A 14,121-nucleotide genomic window follows, 5' to 3' on the forward strand; every position below is an offset into this window, starting at 1 on the left:
TTAATTGAAAAAAAAAAATGATAAAAGAAATGAAATCGATTTTTCATAATTGAATAAATCGAATAAGAGCGAACTCATAATTGAGTTATAGGATAAATTGAATTTTGACACTCGATAATTGAATAAATCAATTTATAATAAAATGATAAAATTGAAGTCTCCTAAACAAATAATTCGACGGACGTGTTATTCATTTGTGATCACGCCAATACGTCAGCTGGACGATCAAGTCGCCTGTTCTTCTGCCGCTGGTGCCGATACCCTTGCGAGAAGCCTGCACGCGACTCCTGCACAAGGATCCGGAGCAGAGGCCAACCGCGCAAATATTGACCATGATCAAGTTCTTTCGGGACCCGTTCGTGCACGCCCTGCAATTTCTCGATGTCAGCAAAATGAAGGACGTGTCGCAGAAGGAGCACTTTTACACGACGACTCTGAGGGAACTCCTGCCGTACATGCCGAAGGTATAGAGACGTTTTAATTATTCAGGGCGGGAGCTTTCGACTGGGGGATGAAAACTCTCGGGAAACGGATATCCACATAATCTAGAAGTAATTGTCTAATGCACTTTCGATCGAAGACGAAGCGCCCTTTTACGTTCTCCCGCGATTCCCCAGATGACGATGTTATACGTTTTTCCTTCCGCCGTAGAATTTCCATTAGGAATACGATGTTGTTCCGTTGTACGTTTTCATCCTCGGGAAGTCGAGAAAATACACCGAGGAATATTCGTATTGTAAATTTGACGAGAAAGAGAAGAGAATCCCTGACCCTAATCACGCACGTGTGTCACGCACAACATTTTCCGCAGAAACTCTGGTATCAGCACATCTGGACGTATCTTCACGCGGAGTTGCAGACGCAGGAAGTGCTGTCGGCCGTGTTGCAGCCTATGCTCTACATCGTTCAAAACTGCACCAAGGAGGAGTACCAGCAAATTGTGTTTCCCACGCTCAAGTACGTAGAAACGTGCAAGCGGAAGTGACGACGGAAATGAGCAGGAGACCGCGCGAGATAGGCTTCCATCTTTTTCTCTCTCTCTCTCTTTCTCTCTCTCTCTCTTCGCAGACCGCTCTTCACCAATCGGAAGTCGATTCAGGGAACCGTCACCCTGCTGGAAAACCTGCACGTCATCCTGGAGAAGACGCCCCAGGAGCACGAGCGCGAGGTCCTTTCCATGCTGTACATGTCCTTCGAGAACTCGACCATTCAAGTACGGGTAAGTGAAACGATCAATTTCAGGACGAGAGAGAAAGGAAACATCGGTTTGAACACTGTCGAGCCTGAACGCGACGAAAGAAATTTAGAGACAATTTTTTTTGAGCAAAAATATCGAGGAACGTCATTATTTTTTACATGTTCCCAATTTTTGCCATTATGTATTTTTTGTAACTAACAAGGAAAGAGACTCTGAAATTTTGTGTACAAACAGAACAGTTTATCCGTAACACAAAACTATTTTCGTTCGTGCTGAATTACGATCTGAGGGGTTTTTTTAAATTTTGAAAAAATAATTTTGACAATATTTGAAAAAAATTTCCCAACAAGATTTTTTTCAAAATTTTATTAACGTAGTTGAATAGAGGTGCCTTCATTATAAAACTTTTGTCTGAAACATTTTTTGATATCTTAAATAATTTTATTGAGAAAAATAGAAAGTCTACTAATGAGGGGTAGTTTCACCTCTTCAGACCGTAATTTAGCACGAACAAAAAATTTTGTGTTACAAATGAACTACTCTACTTGTACACTAAGTTTCAGAATTTTTTGAATTTCCGAGTTCTTTCTTTGTAAGCTTTAAATGATAATTTTAAAAGTAAACTCTACTTGAAATTAACTAAAGAATGTGATTTTGTTAATATTTTTGTTTCCACAAGACTTGATTTGCGAAAAACCCTTTATTTTCAATCATTTGAAAATTATTGATGCCTCGATATTTTCACTAATTGTGACAATAAAATTCGTCTCTAAATGACGTCAGGAATCTACTGTAAATCAATGATTCACTAAGTACAGACACCCTTTCCCCTATCCTCCTTTCCTCAAAAAGGCATGTTAACTAAGTGAATTTAATTTTAATCGAAGTATTAAAGCCTCTTTTCTGCGATGCTAGTTGGTTGTCTCGAAGTTTGCGGTTTGAATCACAATCAAATCGTTTGATAGTTTTACAGTTTGTAGTTAAACTTAATATTATTTTAATTTGCCGAGTTCCTATTAGCACATAATTTTATGTTTTGTCATCGAATTTTTATTATGTGTATAATTTTAATTAACCGAATTATTAATTAGTGCATAATTTTAATTTGCTAATTTTCTATTATGCACATAATTTTATTACATTTTTTTAATAATTTTTTTTTCCTAATATTAGTGTTATTTTTCCTCGGGTTAGTCTTATTTTTGCTCAAGTTAGTTTTATTTTTTCTAATATTAGTTAATTGAAAAAAGAGAAGTCACTCCAGTATTTCCCTCCCCAAAAATAAAAAAAATTTTTAGTGTTATGCATTTAAGCATTTAAATAATTGTAAAGATTTTTTTACCTAATATTATTTAGCTTAATTATATTTATTCAAAAATGTTATTATACAATATCGTATTCAACTTATTGATTGTTCGGAAAATAATGAACAAAATTAATTTGTTGTTAGCTAAAATTAATCAAACTTTTTATCATTTATTATAAAATAAGCGTTAAATTTGTAAATTAATTTATTTCTATATTCAGTTAAAATTATTTTTTTACTTTATTAAGATTTTCTTAAATTTATTATTAACAAAATAATTACTTTTCTAGCATTATAGTAATATATATATATATATATAATTTAATAATTTTATTTTTAATATGTCAAAAACTTTTTTTATATTTCTAAATTACACATATGGGAACGCAATATAATTTTTTATTATATTTCTAAAAATAACAATCAATCATTATTTTCCGAACAATGTAACATAACAAAAAATAAACTCACATTGCGTTGCGTCGATTATGTAAACCTCTCTGCTTTAATATATTCGCTTTAATGTTCCACCGCTGCTCTGCTATAATCCCATATAGTTTGGCACATACACTGATCACTGCACTGTTTTTTCTATTATTTTATATTTGCAATAATTATTTATCGCACTTCACTACACACAGATGCACTTTGAAATAAACGACGATACGAAAAAAAATAAGATCACTCGCGAATGCATTCGGCACTTTCGATCCCGCTCGATCACGTTCGATATCGCGTTCGCGAATAAAAAGTCGAACAAAATATCCGTTGAAAAAATATACTTTTCCGATTTCGGAAAAACGAGCATCCGAATATTAATCACATTAAACGCATCGAAATACCTTTAAATTAATTCGTGACATCCATAGAAGTCTATAGTGACATCTACCGGCACGCCGCGAAGCGAACGAAGTGTCATGGCGGAGCGACACTGGCATGCCACTGACCGTTACGCGAAGTCTCAAAAGCTGAGTATCTCAAGCAATGGTGCTCCTCTCCCATAATTTGAAACGACGGTTTCGATAAATTCGCGCTTCTCGGACACTTTTCGATATCTCAAGCAATAAGTCCCTCCTCCCCTTTCCCTCCCCAAGCTTGCTGATTCCGCGAATTCGCGACGCTCCGAGACTCCCGGGGCCCGCCGACGCCCGGATGCTCTTCGAGAAGATTATTCGGTCCATCGCGTCGAAACACGACACTCCTGGACTTGCACTCGCGTTTATTCGCGTTACTCGCGCACGAAATCTAGACCAGACGCGGAGCACTCGCGACGCACATCCTGCTCCTTCACCGCTGGACTGGCAACTGATCGGTGGCGGCGCTGGCTGAAGCACGTCACGCTGTGACGTCACGTCAGTATCGGCCGATTTCATGTATTACTCCGCGCGGGAGTTTTCGTAAATAGTAAATTATAATCAGTAGTGTATGTACATAATTTTAATTCACTGAATTTTAATTATGTACATAATACATAAATACTAATTTCTATTATATTATGTACATAATAGAAATGTAGTGATTTAAAATTAAAAATTATAAATATATAATAGAAATTCAAGAATACCAATTATGTATATAACAGAAATTTGGCAAATAAAAATTTAAAACATAATGGACATACAAGAATTAAAATTATGTGCACAATGAAAATTCAAAAATAAATTATGTATACAATAAAATTATGTACATAATAAAAATTCAGCGACTTAAAATTATTTACATAAAAGAAGTACGGCAAATTAAAATTACGCGCATAATAGAAATTCAGCAAATTAAAATTATATATGTATATATAATAAAAAATTAAAAATTAAAATTGTGTGCATAATTGAAATTCGGCGAATTAAAATTATGTACACTTGCTGATTATATTATTTACTATTTACGCGTAGAAAACTCCCGCGCGTAGTAATACATGAAATCGGCCGATACTGACGTGACGTCACGACTGCGAATTACTTCAGCCAGCGACGCCAGCGCCACCACCGATCAGTGCGAATCCAGCTGTAGATAAGACAGGTGTGTGTCGCGTCTCGTCGAGGAGTTCCGCGAGTGCTCCAGCATCTTCTGGAGTGTCCGAGTATCTCAGAAAGTGTTCGAGAATGCGCGAATTCATCGAAACCGTCGTTTCAAATTATGGGAGAGGAGCACCATTGCTTGAGATACTCAGCTGTTGGGACTATGCGCGTAACAATCGTTGGCGCGCAAGTGTCACTCCGCCATGACACTTTCTGTTTACTTCGCGTGCTTTGCGATGTCACGGAAAGACGCGGCGCGCCACCACCACATATATTTCTATGGATGTCACGAATTAATTTAAAGGTATTTCGATGCGTTTAATGTGATTAATATTAGGACGCTCGTTTTCCCGGAATCCGAAAAGTATATTTTTCAACGAATATTTTGTTCGACTTTTTATTCGCGAAGGCGATATCGAACGTGATCGAGCGGGATCGAAAGTGCCGAATGCATTCGCGAGTGATCTTATTTTTTTTCGTATCGTCGTTTATTTCAAAGTGCATCTGTGTGTAGTGAAGTGCGATAAATAATTATTGCAAATATAAAATAATAGAAAAAACAGTGCAGTGATCAGTATGTGCCAAACCATATGAGATTGTAGCAGAGCAGCAGTGGAACATTAAAGCGGATATATTAAAGCAGAGAGGTTTAGATAATCGACGCAACGCAATGTGAGTTTATTTTTGGTTATGTTACATTGTTGGAAAAATAATGATTGTTATTTTTCAGAAAATAATAAAAAATTATATTGCGTTCCCATATTTGTAATTTAGAATTTATATTATAATTATATATAAAAAATTTTAAATCGTTAATTCAGCTGATTTTTGCGGAACTACCTAAGAAATTGCTGTTCTTCTAAGAAAGTAGAGTTCTGATATTAATGATATTTTTGATTTGTTCGTCGATTAGATGGCCGCGTTTGTGGCCGTATCGCACGTGACGAGCTACCTCGAGGACGACGCCATACGTAATGTGGTGCTGCCGAAGCTGCTGGACGCCTTCGAGAACAACTCGGCGGACGCGCGAGTACTGATGGACGTAGTGCCGTGCATCCTGAGCCGTCTCGAGAAGCAGAAGATCATCGACTGCATCCTACCGCTGCTCTGTAAAGTCAAGCTGCAAGAGCCCGAGATCGTCGTGCGGGTTGTAAGTAAGTGAAGTAAAGAGCGAGCATCTTTTACACACTTACCTTTTTATATGCACAGTTGAAAAAATTCTGGTAAAAACAGAGATAAGTATCACATGTCCCAAACGGTTTATAGAAAAATTTTTGTGTTTATTTTACCCAATATAGATATGTTAGATGGAGACAAATACTGTGTATTTTAACACAAAATAAATGCAAGACTTTAAATAATTTAAAATAAATTTTGTGTAAAATTAACATAGTTTTAATGTAAAAATTAACTAAAAATATGTTAATTGTAGATTTTATCATTCCCATTCATATTATAAAATAAAAAATTAACATTTTTTTCTGCAAATTTTAACAGATAAATTTTGTCTTTAATAAAACAGAACATATTTAATGTGTAAAATTGAAAATAGACGCACATTATGTTATATTTTTACATCTTCTTTCAGTTTTAATAATTTAACATTTAAGTTCAAGTAACACAATAGCAATATGTTAAATTAACACATGAATGTATCAAATATTTAACACAAAAATTTTAACGGGAACCGTTTTTAACAAGAAAACACAAATTTTTCTACTCGCGTGTCTTATGTCGTTAAATTTTTTTTATACATAAAAGAAGAGATATAAAGAAGATTAAAGAATAATATAAATCTCTTTTTTGTTCATTTGGAATTCAAAAGTGCTAAAAAAATGAATCAAAGTTTCATTTTATAATTATATTTTTCGAGACAAGCGCAATTATTTTGATCATATGATGTTCGGGCAAATGTACAATATTTCAATAAAATCCCAGGACTTTCAGATCAAATGCCTGTTAGTAAGGAAAAAGAAGACCAGAGACCATTTTAATCCGTAATGAAGTAAGGAAAGAGATTCTGTTCTCGAAACAACGTCTAAAAGAAAAAGAAAAAACGAAGACTAAAGGAAGGGAAAATAAAGAAATAAATGATTTGTGCTCCAAAGAGACGGAGATATTCTCGTTTTAAGGAGAGGAAAGACGATATATATATATATATTTTTTTTTTATACATATAATACGAATGATATACAAACAATCCTAAGGCTAATCTGTCTCGTTCGTTTGCAGATATTTACAGGCTGATGCTCACCGATAAAAAATACGGCTTGTCTGTCAACTGGATGGCGGCTCATGCGATGCCATCTTTGCTGCCACAAACCGTCAACCCGGCTCTGAATCTCGAGCAATTCATCTTGCTCCTCGAGGTGCTGCAGGACATGTTGAATAACATCGAGAGGCAAGTGCAATTAAGACACTTATTGTTAGAAACGAACTGTGTAATTAAAAGCATCGGTTAAACGGGTCTCTCTTTCTCTAATAATTATTCGCGAGAATAAAGCGAGCGATATGTAAAACGCGGCCACGTTTAACGACGCGTGTGAAATAATTTTGCAGAATTTTTCACTCGTAAAATGAATTCGTCATTCATTACACATTTTAGTAATTATGTGTGAATAATGATATTTAAAGAAAACGAGAAAAAGCCGGACCGATATTTTATTTCGCGGAAACACGGATGTTCCGCCGAAACGAAGATCCCATTTATATACGGCAGACTTAACTCGATTACGGAAATTGCCTAATATAATTAATAAATATGGCGGCTATCAATTAATTAATATCGCGCATCTGTCGATATATACATCCGTATAATGCATCCATAGAATTTATATCGAGTATATAAATCGAGAAACTGAAGCTCTCTTTTCCTCTCGTTTCTGTCATTGTAGAAATCAAAGGAACAAATTGACGCTTGACAATCTATCACTACCGAGTCCGGACAAGTATCGATCCCTGCGACATCAGTACAGCACCGATAACATGCACGTGCCGACATTCAACATTCCGAATTTGCGCATCGAGCAACGCAAGACCTCATCGGCCGAGGATATGGCCAGGAAGAACAGTATCGGTATCGGCGAATATTTAATTAAATATCCGCAGATATGTCAAACATCTCTTCCAACTTTTTTTTTACGTGCGAATCTACCCAAGTAGCAAACTGATTATACTAAACGTTAGACGTTAAAATGACGTCATTTTAACGCCTAATAATTATTCGACGTCAAAATGACGTCATTTTGACGTTTAATGACGTCAGTTTGCTACTTTGGTAAACTTCAACGAAATCTCTTTTAAAGCTTTCACAATCTTTAATTTTTTCCGATTTATTTCCTTGATTTCTGAATCTATTCAAGTAGCCTAATAATATCACTCGACGTCAAAATGACGTCGCAGGATGAATTGGAAACGAAATTTCTTTTAAAGCTTTCACACAGTCTTTAATTTTTTTTCGATTTTTTCCTTCTCGAGTCACTCATGATAGTTGGAAGAATGTCCTCTCTTTTCATTTTAGGACACCTTTTTCATAGTGAAATATCGGCCCCGAAATAAGGTTCTCATGAATATTAATTAAATTATAAACGATGGTTTATAAATATAAAACCGCCGTCTCTTAGCGAGACGGGATCGGAGAAGCAGACAGGATAGGGAGAACACGGGTCCATTAACTTTATCTAATATTTATGATAACGGTTCCTCCGAGGAACCCACGGTCAAGATACTAAAACAGCATTTCTCCGTACGCAGGTTCCTTATCGACGGCGTCCGCGGAAAATATGGCACGGAAAAATTCGATGGCTGGTAAGTAAAAATGTGGCAGTTTTCTCTCTCTTCTTCTCTTAATATGAAATATTAAGAGGCCAATCCTTTCGGACGGAGGAAAGGGAAATTAAATCCCTTCCCTTCGGGAAGGAAACACGCAAAGAACGAGATCGATCTAACCGAATCGGAATGGTTGTTTAGCGATGTTTGGCGGATGGTTCACCTCATCGTCGCCCAACGACAACAATTTCCTGCGTGTGGCCAACACGTTCACGAGCAGACGCCTGTCGGATAACACTTTGATGACGCCGAAGATAAGGATAGCGCCGTCCTGCGCCAGTTCGCCAGGTGGGACACCCGGAAGTGGTTTACCGATTCGTCGACACTCCAGCACCGGACCCCAGGAACGACGTGGATCCAATATTAATTTATCCCCGCCTACGGTATATACATCTATTTCTTATATGTACACATATACAGACGTATACGAATTATTAGATTCACATTTTTATGTTGAAATTACTCTTTGCGTTTTTTTTTTCAATAGTTTTATATTTAATAGTTTCATATTATTTTTTTTATAAAAGATTGAAGATTTCTTCATGATATTTTGATCTGAATATTATTCGTAAACATCTATTTTAGTGATAGAAATCCATATTTGCATTAGTAAACGGAGTCACTGCACTCTTGATGTTTGTGTCACATTATATCTGATATTGATTAGTTTTATGGAATTATTTTTGTACAAACCTGAATAATTAGGTGCACTGTGAATAATAATTTATAATTAACTTAATTTGATTCTAATACACTGAATACGTCTGTATATGTATAAATATATATGCATGTGTATCTCTTTCACCGCGCCTACTTTAATTCTCGTTGGAAATGTATCTTTGACACGCGACACGCAATGACGAAACATAATAAAAGGGTGTAGTAGATACGGAAAGTATAAAAAAATAATACAGCAAGTAAAATATTTATGAGAATTGTTGAATTTTCGGAGATCGCGAACGACGATACTCTCCTGAGATGAATCATGCGAGATTGACATTCCCATCTCGATTTCGAGACTCAAAAGTATTCGATGACTCTCCCGGAATTTTATCTAGCGTTTTAACCAGATGAAACACGAGAAGTTTAAAACTAACGTGACCTAGTGACATTTTTGCATGCGCTTTGGAACAATCGGAAAACTACCTGTCGCCTATAAAAGCGAATACCTCTATTGATCATACGACACGGCGTTAAGCAGAAATAAATCAGCAGTCGTTAATTGATCGCGCGGTGTATACGTATTATTAAGTCGAGAATCGCACAAAATTGCATAATTTCAAGAAAAGGTACCATTTCATGTGCAGAATGCTGCCGCAGCAGTTTGTTACCGTTGATGAAGTTCAGTTGAACGAACAGCAAAGGCAGCAAAGCAGAAAAACACGCAATTAGTTGATTCTAATTATTATTATTATATTAGTTAAATAATGAATTTTAAGAATAAAATAGATTATTATGAGAATATATAAAAACCTTGAAATAATAAGAGAACAAAGAAATATGCTGTAATAAATTTTCATCACTGATTTGCTGCTGCAGTATAAAAAGACACCTAAAAAGTTGGAGGAAAAAATCCTGCTTTATTTTATATACGAATAAGTCTATGTATTAAGTTAATCGAATCTGTTGACAGGGAGGTGGGATGCCGATCACGAGTAGCAGCGTGCCCTATCTGCTCAGTACGAGCCTAAACAGTATTCGCGGCTCGAGAAGGCCGTCCGTATCCTCGACGTCGTCGCAGCAGGGAATCGGGCTACTGCAGCAGGTTGGCTCCAGCATGGTAAGACAACTACCCCCCATCTGCCTGAACCTGAATGGACCACCACCACCACCAACACTCTCTCCATCACTCCAGCTACCGGGACAACATTCCCACTGACCCTCCGTTACAGTGTAAGGATATTCGCTAAGACTTTGCTTCGTGCTTGCCGCTTTCTCTCTCTCTCTCTCTCTCTCTCTTTCTCTCTTTCTCTATCTCTTTCTTCTCTCTCCGTCTGATCACTCCCACATGCACCTCTTCTCCTTAGAGATTAGATTCTTGATTAAGGCTCCTGGCTCCTCGCCGATCGTGTTGGAATTGTGACGTCAGAGGCGAGAAAATGCACGCTGAAAATTCCTTGCGTACCATTTTTAAATAAAAAGATTCTTTGATGAAACACAATTTCAGATGGCTTTCAAAATAGTGTGAAAATTATTTTTCCCTTGACAATCAACAACCGTAAAATAATTGTGATATCAGATTTTGTTATTTTACAGCTGTTGATTGATTAAAGAGAAAAGGATAATTTCAGATTATTTTAAAAGTGTGCCAAAGCTATCTGAAGTAATTTTTCATCAAAATATAAAGAATTTTTTGTGTAGCTTTCTCGCCTTTGACGTCACAATCTAACATGGCCGCGACGAGGATCCAGGAGCCTTAATTGGGAGAAACCGTCGCGCGATATCGAAATGTTGATCAAAGCAATTTCCTGTTCGCGATTGATGATAATTCAAACGCGATAATTTCGGGAAGAATATATATATCAAAGTTTTAACTATACGCGTATTTTCTCATTTAAATATATATTTTCATATAAAAATTGTATCGTAATCGTACAATTTAAGAATTTAATATTTTTTGCGTTCTCTTTTTCTTTCTTTCTCTCTCTTTCTCTAAAAAAAATGGTAATTTCCTCGGACATCGAGTCAATAGTCGATTCAATTTCTCAGGACAAGATAAGAATATTACTTTGCGTTAAAAAAAAAAAAATTAATAACGGAAGGAATATTATAGATCCAGAGAGAGATTTTAATTGAATAAGTTTAGACAATTTTTTCAAGAGAGAGCGCTTATGTATCCTGCGAGTTCAAGGACATTCTTTCAACGGGATCGATCATTAACGCGGTTCCTCTTTACTCTCGCGACGTGTCTCGCGCCGCGCATTGTACGAGAAACGGCGAAGCCGTAAAGGGACGTCCTCCCTTTTTTTTTCTCTCTGTTGCAGTACCAATTCTTCAATAGACAGCCCGAAGCGTGAAGTGCCAACGATCGTCGCTGAACAAAGATCGGACAAGATCGCGGTGGTTGTGGAGTCTCTGACTAGCGCGCATCGATTCGCTCGCACGCTCGGTCAATCGTAAGGAGCCTGCGAAGGACTCGAGGAAGGATCCTCTCTCGGGAGGACGTCTCAACGACTTCTTCGATTCTTCTTCTAATTAAATAAAAGGAGCCTCGCGGGTGCGTATAGACGCGAATTTGCCCAGATTGCGAGTCAGCGAAATCGTAGATGTAAGAAAAAAAGAAGAAGGAATTGCAGGTTTGTATAGGTGCAAACTTCGGCGGCCAAGATCGCGAATCGGCCGCAAATTAATTCGGAGGGAGAGAGAGATCCTTCTTGAATCTCTCCCTCTCGCCGGGTTAATATTCACACCGCATATATTATCTCTGTCGCGACGTAGTGGCGACGGAGGATTCAGGGATATGCGGTTCTGGGAGACATGTATAACGAGCAATGGACGTATGGGGGTGTATCAGAAGTCGCCAACTCCGAAAATCAGTCCCTCCTGATGTTAATTCTCCATGTCGAATAATCGGGCAATATTAACATTTTGTCTGCAAATTTCTGTGTTTCCAGTTTCGTATAAATGAAGCACTTATATTTAAAAAACATACAAAAAGATATATGTCAATGACGAAATATTTCTATACTATCTCGAATTTTTAATTATCACAATTATATCAATAATAAGTATAATAAAAAGATGCAAGAAAACATCTCCGTTTTGAATAAAAAACTTTGAAAACACTTGATGATAAAGTGTTAATATACGTATATGTTGATATTTCAATATTCTACATGTGTATATATATATATACACAATATAACGTAATTAACGGTAAATAATGAAATTAATTATAAATATTAACTATTAATTATTGCATATATTTCTTGATTATTTTATATCTATTATGATATAATAATTTTATAATAAATTCATATTTAAGAATTAAATTCTCTCTTCGCGCAACTTAAAGAGCTCATAATATACCGTCCGATTCTGAACTTCATTTATCTGGGTCAAACGTCAATAATCGACTCCATAAAGTGGCGGGTGACATAAGATAAGTTCGAGACGAACATGGAACCGTGAGCTAAAAACGTCACGGATCCATACTTCGTATCTGCAAGTAAAGATCGGAGATGTAAATCGCGACTTCTGAAACAGCCTGCATATCGACAGGAGATATTTCCTATAGAAATACATAAATGCATACGTAATGCACGCAAGACTAAAAAAAGCAAAAAAGAAAAAGAAAGGAAAAAGTATAATATATATACATATATATAAAATATATCTCTCTATCTTAGCCACGTACGGAGAGACAAAAAAGAATAAATATTTTTCTCGTCGATATATATTTGTCTATGTAATAAAATCTATAAAAGTATCGTGGAATAACGACGTGCGAGCAAATTTTTAGCCGCACGTCGCAGTCGTCAATTGTTGCACTACACAATCACTAAATCTTAAGATTTAGCTTTTATAACTCAGGCGTAATCGGGTAAAAAGAGAAAAACACACTTTAGACGATCTGTGATTCGCGGCGGAAAATTCGCGGCAGATTAATTCTATTTATTATTTTACGTGCCGCGTGTAATAACCAGAGGAAATAACATTTGGAAAAAAATAATATATATATACGTGCATATATCGTACGATATGCGGTACACATTGTGAAATTGTAAATAGATTTTTATCTCGAATTTTTATCGTAAATTATAGATCGTCTGAACGGGTTTCACGCACGCACGCACATATATACGCAATCGGGTTTTTCACGACCATCATCTGTGGTCTCCTCATATAAATATATATTTAATATAAGTTTAATGTAAGTTTAACTTTTCTTTTAATTTATATATTAAGTTTTTTAATTTATAAATGCATATATGTATATAAAAAATATATGTATGTATGTATGTACATAGAGAATTTTTTTTTAATTTATCCTGAAAATTATAGTAATCACAATATGATATTGGAAGAATTTTATGAGTTTTTCTGATTAATATTTATCACCATAAACAATATTAATATCTATCACAATAAGATATAAAAATATGTTCGATTAATTTTACTATATACATAGTAAAATTTAACACATATAATTATATTAATATTTTTATTGTGGTAAATATAATATGTATTAATCAGAGAAACTCTTATATAATTCTTCCAATACCGTATTGTTCCAGGATTACCATAATTTTCAAAGTAAATCCTAATAGAAAATTCTTTCCGTGTATATATATATATATATATATGTATAAATTAAGAGACTATTATTTGTGATAAATAATAATTGTTTAATATATTTTATTTATCCATTTGTGTATATGCAATTTTTCAAGCATGAGAAATGTATCATTTCTATTGAAAAAATTATTTCTCGTTACTGTTTAATTACACATGCGCGAAGGAATAAATAAATAAAAGATATTTCACATTTTTATTTCTCTTCAAATTTAAGTTCTTTCGACATAAAAATATTTTATATATTCTCAAATATTCTAATAACTTAAATATCTCGATTCGACAAGCGAAACTTCATATATATCTAATTAATCATACAAATTAATGGTTACAATCTTTCGTCGTGTCAAAATTTTATTTGATCTATCAAGTGCTTTTTCGCCCGCGCAGTCACGTGGGGAAAATCTAAAATCGCAGTTTCCGATGATTGTGTGCATGCGTGCGTTGAAGGATTTTAGTAGCAATAAGATTTTAAA

The 14,121-nt window shown here is 35.3% G+C and overlaps 1 protein-coding gene across 4 annotated transcripts in view; it reads left to right on the forward strand.

Moving 5' to 3' along the window:
- Positions 1–11,824, forward strand: part of bma (SCY1-like protein bma) — a 39,512-nt gene extending 27,688 nt beyond the window's left edge. Inside the window, exons 1-10 of one of the 4 annotated variants that reach the window (XM_085487705.1) lie at positions 218–464; positions 812–957; positions 1,069–1,219; positions 5,436–5,676; positions 6,755–6,923; positions 7,417–7,598; positions 8,276–8,329; positions 8,492–8,733; positions 9,984–10,243; positions 11,335–11,824. In XM_085487705.1, coding sequence (XP_085343831.1) covers positions 333–464; positions 812–957; positions 1,069–1,219; positions 5,436–5,676; positions 6,755–6,923; positions 7,417–7,598; positions 8,276–8,329; positions 8,492–8,733; positions 9,984–10,229 — 1,563 coding nt within the window. In that variant the 5' untranslated portion in view covers positions 218–332 and the 3' untranslated portion in view covers positions 10,230–10,243; positions 11,335–11,824. Of the gene's footprint in view, positions 1–217; positions 465–811; positions 1,220–5,435; positions 5,677–6,754; positions 6,924–7,416; positions 7,599–8,275; positions 8,330–8,491; positions 8,734–9,983; positions 10,244–11,334 lie in introns of those variants that run through there. The other 3 variants (XM_085487706.1, XM_029317006.2, XM_085487708.1) reach the window with 3 other exon arrangements.
- The last annotated feature ends 2,297 nt before the right edge of the window (positions 11,825–14,121 follow it).

Source organism: Nylanderia fulva, unplaced genomic scaffold (genome assembly GCF_048542155.1).
Source record: "Nylanderia fulva isolate GAGA-0341 unplaced genomic scaffold, ASM4854215v1 Scaffold6, whole genome shotgun sequence".
Lineage (NCBI taxonomy): Eukaryota > Metazoa > Arthropoda > Insecta > Hymenoptera > Formicidae > Nylanderia > Nylanderia fulva.